This window comes from Carlito syrichta, unplaced genomic scaffold (genome assembly GCF_000164805.1).
Source record: "Carlito syrichta isolate Samal-C Ts95f unplaced genomic scaffold, Tarsius_syrichta-2.0.1 Scaffold157945, whole genome shotgun sequence".
Taxonomy (NCBI): domain Eukaryota; kingdom Metazoa; phylum Chordata; class Mammalia; order Primates; family Tarsiidae; genus Carlito; species Carlito syrichta.
In genome coordinates, this window is record NW_007102041.1 from 6542 (window position 1) to 12151 (window position 5610).

A 5610-nucleotide genomic window follows, 5' to 3' on the forward strand; every position below is an offset into this window, starting at 1 on the left:
GAGGGGGTGCGGCCGGGCCTCTCACCCCGACACCCTCTCCCGCGTGACCTTCAGGTGACCTTCCGTGTGGCGGGGGTGGGGAGCCTGGCTGTACCTCCCGGCTGGCTTCCTGTCCCTGAGGGTGGGGGTTTCTCACCCTCCCCTGGGAGAGGCAGACAGGCGGCGTCTAGGTTCTCCAGGCAGGACTTGTGGGCTCCGGGGGCCAGATCCTGAGGTCTCCCCACCCCTATCCGGGACACGGAAGGCCTGGGCAAGGCCGTCCTCAGCCCCGATCCGAGGCCCAGACGAGGCGTGTCCACCCAGGCTCAGGCCAGGGGCCCTTTGCCCACAGAGCAGCATGGCCTCAGGCTCCGAGGACTCCCTGCCCTTGAGTGGAGTCTGGAGGCCTGGGAGGGGCGGGAGGCCCAGGTCCACTTCCTGCCTGGCTTCTCCAGCCCCCTGGGGATGCCTGGTGTTCATCACTTCGGGGTCCTTGTGGTCTGGGTGGCCTCGGGCCCACACCCACCCCAACGGATTGGTCACAGGGCTCTCAGTGTCAGCGTGCTTTCCTGGGAAGGGTGCGCTGTCCACCCGTCTGCCCAGCCTGGCGCTCCCTCCCAGCCCTCCCTGCCCCATCCGGGCCACCTGTCCCAGGCTAGAGGGACGGACACGGCACACGTGTGGGTGAGCCCTTTTCAAAGCCCAGGAAGCAGGCCCCCTCCCCGTCCTGCACCCGGCCCCAGCCCCTGCCTCTCAGCTGGAGGCTTCTCAGGGAGTGGCCATGGAGAGCCGGGGGCCAGGCCACAGGAAGGTCTGAGGCCCACAGGAGGCTTCTGAGAACTGGGCAGGGTCTGCCTGGGACCAGGTGGCCGAGCTGGACAGCGGGGCCACATCCCTGACGCAGCCTCGCGGTGTCTCCTCCAGGCCCGGATAATGCCCAGAGGTGAGCTGCGCTGAGCCAGTGATCCAGCCGCCCACCGGTCCCCCACACCCCACGCAGCTGCCGGCACCGCCCACCATGGAGTCCAGAGGGAAGTCGGCCAGCAGCCCCAAGCCCGACACCAAGGCGCCCCAGGCCACCGCCGAGGCCAAGGTCCTGCCGGCAGCCGACGGGAAGGGGCCGTCGACCAGAGCCTCAAAGAAGGAGGCCCCGGCAGAAAAGGAGCAACCGGCAGCCCCGCCGACCGCACCGGCCAGAAAGGCCAAGGCAGACCCTGCCCTCCTGAACAACCACAGCAACCTGAAGCCGGCCCCCACGGCCCCCGGCAGTCCCGACGCGACCCCCGAGGCCAAGGGTCCTGGGGACGGGGCGGAGGAGGGCGAGGCTGCCAACAGGGGCTCCCCGGGCCGCCGCCCCTGGCCCTTCGAGAACTTGAACCCTCTGCTGGTGGCTGGGGGTGTGGCTGTGGCAGCCGTGGCCCTGATTCTTGGTGTGGCCTTCCTGGCACGGAAAAAATAATGCCTGGGGCCCGGTGGGGGCAGGGGGCCAGGCCCTGTGCAGACCCCAGGGAGCGAGTGCATGCAGTCCCCCATCCACCCCCGCTGCGCACACCATACGTGTACACACATGTGCCCACCCAGCAGCCCCACCCCCAGGGCGGAGGGCGCGACCTCTGTGGCCCATCTGGCCGGCCGTGTCAGTGGAAGCCGCTCATGCGTGCCTGTTCCCAGAGGCTCGCGAGCCCGTGGCGCCCAGGGCTGGCCTCTGATGTGCGGGTGGGGGACCGGGACGGGCCCTGGCTTGGCCCTCCCTGCGGGTGCGTTAAAGGGCAAGCTTGCTCCACTCTCCCCATTTCTGCTCTTTGCGTGTCCCCGGGCCAGCGGTGGCCGTGGAGGTGGAGCCTGGGGCTGTGGGGGAGGGGTTCCCAAGCATGGTGGCTTCCCCGCTCCAGGGGAGGCTTAGGCTGGCAGGGAGGTGGGGCATGACCAGGCCGCCCCACGGCCGTGCTGCCCAGGCCCCATAGACATCCCCCCCCCCCGCTTGTGCCTCCCCGAGTCTAACCAGCGTATAAATGCAATAACAGTTGGTAGTGTAGGGCTGCTTGGCAGAGACCGCGCAGTGGCCCATGGTTCCGTCGCGCCCAGGGAGACCCAAGGTGTGTTCCCCCCACCCCCGGTGGCTGGTCCCCCTTGGCCTTGGCCGGCGGCAGCGGGCACTGCAGACGGGACCTGCCCTCACCTGGCCAGTAGCCACGGGACCCTGCGGGGTTGCGTCTGAAATAAACCCTGTTGTCTAAAGGCTGGGCTTGTGTCCTCACCTGCACACGGGTGGCAGAGGCCGGGCGTCCCACCTGGGACTGGCGATCACAGGTCACCCTGGGTTCTCCAGGGAGGGGGGAAGGAGCCCGGGCCCTCTGCCGTCTCCAGGCCCGCGATCCTGGCAGATCCACCCACAGCCCCGCCTGGGCCCCCATCCCAGGTGCTGCCTCCCTGACCTTCTGGAGCCCTGACTCCAGGTGGACACCCGGGGCAGTGAGGATCCAGGCCGGGGGAGGGCAGCCCTGGGCTCCCGGCGGCTCCATCCCGCTGCAGGAGTCCCGTCCCAACGGCAGGGAAGCTGGGGGGCTCTTCCTCTGCTTGGCTCTCGTGTGGCTCCCCAGCTCTCTGAGTGGGTGTCCCGTGCGGGCGACCACAGGAGGCTGGGAGTGCTGCTTCTAGCCTGCCGTCCGACTGCCCACCTCACCCTCGGGCAGAGGCTGGCAGGTGAGAGCTTGCTGACCATCTCTGCCAGGGCTCCTCCTGCCGCCACAAGGGGACATGGCCGCCTCTCCCTTCTGGCCCTTCCCGGGGAGGCAGCCCTGACCACACATGCACAGCCCAAGCCTGGACAGCTGCAGGCACCCCTGCTGTTCTGACCCAGGTGTCCCCTGCAGCGCCCCCGGGCCCCCATAAGTCCAGGAAGCCACCTCCCGTGAGCACAGAGCCACCTGCCCCGGGGCGCCAAGACTGCCTCTGCCATGGACACTCGGTCCTGTCCCGCCCTCCAGCCATCTCCACGCCTCCGCCCGTGGCTCTCACCCTAAAGCCAACAGGCCACCCACCCTTCCCACACTCTGGTGGCCACGGGGAGGCAAGGAGGGACTGGAGCTGGGTCACCATCTGGAGCCCAGTCCCGGGCTCGGCCCTCGGATGCAGGGACATTCCAGCGGCATCGACATACTTGTCCCTGCTCCAGGGCCTTGGGGCTTCTGCAATCTTTGCAACTTTAGACAAAGCAGGAACCCAAACCCTTGTGAAGCCTCAGCTGAGATGCTTGACGGAGGCTCAGTCTCCACGATGGAGGTTTTGTAAGGGAGGCAAAACCTTGACCATCGAGGTTTCGTGAACATTTCTAGGGCTCGACCAGGAGAAACCCCAGCTCGACACACAGCGTCTGTTCCCAAGAGGTCCTGGGGGGCCACAATTCCCAGCCTCCTGGAGGGGAGGCTTGAAGGCAGGCCAGGCGGGCCGGGAGGCAGCTGCAGCCCTGTGCCCGGCGTGTCTACAGCTCACACCAAGTGCGGCCTGCCCAGATGCCTCTGGGTGGGTATTGCCCCGGCTGGAGTACAGGGGCACCATCATAGCTCATTGCAGCCTCAACCTCCTGGGCTCAAGGGATCCTGTCTTCTCAACCTCCCAAGTAGCTGGGACTACAGGTGCACCCCAGCACGCCTGTCCACGATTTTTCATTTTGCCCAGACTGGTCTCGAACACCTGACCTCAAGTGATTCTCCTGCCTTGGCCACCCAAGGTGCTGGGATTACAGGCCCGAGCCGCTGTGCCTGGCTCTGACATGTCCCTTCCAGAAGGCTCTTAGCCAGAAAAGTCTCACCACTTGTGGTTTTTCCTCTTCTGCTGGCTGGACACCTTCTTCTCGTCGGCCTGTCAGATTTTTCTTTTTGAGCTGGAGTCTCACTCTGTTGCTCACACTGGAGTGCAGTGGCCGCTCCCAGCCACCGCAGCCTCAACCTGCTGGGCTCCGTCGATCCTTCCGCCTCAGCCTTCCGAGTAGCTGGAATTACAGGCGCGCGCTAACCACATCCGGCTAATTTTTTTTTTTTATCGTAGAGACGAGGTCTCACCAAGTTGCCCAGGCGGGTCTCGAACCCGCGGGCTCAGGCAATTCACTCACCTCAGCCTCCCAAAGCGCGGGATTATAGGCTGAGCCACCGAGCCCGGCCAGATTTTTCTTTTTTTTAGTTGGAGTCTCACTCTATTGCCCAGGCTGGGATGCAGTGGCACTTTCATAGCCACGGCACCCTCAACCTGCCAGGCTCAGGCAATCCTTCCGCCTCAGCCTTCCAAGTAGCTGGAACTACAGGTGCATACAACCACACCCGACAAAATTTTTTTATTTATTGTAGAGACGAGGTTTCGCCAAGTTGTCCAGGCTGGTCTCAAACCCCTGGGCTCAGGCAGTCCTCTCGCTTTGGACTCCCAAAGTGCAGGGATTACAGGCGAGAGCCACTGCACCCAGCCTAGTCAGTCGGATTTCCTTCTGCAGTCTCATGCCAAGCCTTTGTCGCTCCCACGCACCCAGCTGTCTTCCCAGCAGCGGCCACTTGCGGGTCACCGTTCCCGGAGCACAGATGTCCCGCAGCCCGAGTCTGCCGGGCACACCGGGGCTTTGCTGTGAGACAGGCCAGGGCCTTTGTCAGGCGGCCTGAGGGCCCCAAGCCAGGGAGGGGATGTTCCTGTCCCCATCGCAGCCTCACCGGCTCTGAGCCACACCTGCCTGCTGAGTCGGAGCCCCTGGCGTGGCCATTTCCCTCGGCAGCCACCCCTCCTTGGTTTCCCACTTTTCAGCAGCTGCAAGGTCACCGTTCCCTTCCAGGGGACTCAGATGGCGGCTGAGGCCCCTGAAGGCCCTTCCAAAGGCAAACAAAGCCTCGGGGACACCAGGGCTGACTGAAGTCATTTTATTGCAGACCGCTTCCAGGGTCTAGACAAACACCAGACACGGAGCGTGCACACAAAACTCGCAGGGGGCCAAAGCACGGAGCCAGAGAAGCAGGGAAACCCAGGGGGGCAGTGTCATCCTGGGGACGGGTGACTGGGCGGCTGCTGTCCGAGGGAGGCCCCCCAGCTCCCAGCCCCGGCGCCACATCTCAGGCCCTGAGCTGGGAGCCGGCGGCAGGGCTGCAGCACAGGAGCGGGCCGGTGCCCCCGCCCCAAGGGCTTGCGGCTCCTTCCCTGGGAGCCCCACCCCGGGGTGCCTCTTGGCTCCCTGATCGCCCCGCTTCCCCACACCTGGGTCTTCAGCATCCCCCCCCCCGGTCCCAGGACCGGGCGGGCAGAGACCCCTCCTGCATGTCCGATGTTCCCAGAAAGGGGGCACAGTCGGCTCCTGCTATCCGAGGACTCAACCAGCCATGGATCGAGATGTGAAAAAAACAAGAGCGGCCAGGCTCAGTGGCTCAGCCTGTCATCCCAGCACTTTGGGGGGCTGAGGCGAGTGGACTGCCCGAGCCCGCAGGTTCGAGACCATGTCCCTACAATAAAATAAAAACCAGCTGGGCATGGTAGCACGCGTCCGTAGTTCCAGCTATTGGAAGGCCGAGGCAGAAGGATCACCGGAGCCCAGCGGGTCGAGGCTGCAGTGACCGTGAGCATGCCACTGCACTCCAGCCTGGGCAACCGAGACGCCGACTC

General features: G+C 65.4%; 1 protein-coding gene across 1 annotated transcript; it reads left to right on the forward strand.

Moving 5' to 3' along the window:
* Positions 1 to 937: 937 nt before the first annotated feature.
* CEND1 (cell cycle exit and neuronal differentiation 1) lies at positions 938 to 2220 on the forward strand. The gene has a single exon (XM_008051039.1). It carries the CDS (start codon positions 998 to 1000, stop codon positions 1436 to 1438), a length of 441 nt encoding a protein of 146 aa, XP_008049230.1. The 5' UTR covers positions 938 to 997; the 3' UTR covers positions 1439 to 2220.
* Positions 2221 to 5610: the final 3390 nt, after the last annotated feature.

Coding starts and splice junctions, on each gene's coding strand:
- CEND1 (XM_008051039.1), top strand. CDS start 998: ATGGAGTCCAGAGGGAAGTCGGCCAGCAGCCCCAAGCCCGACACCAAG.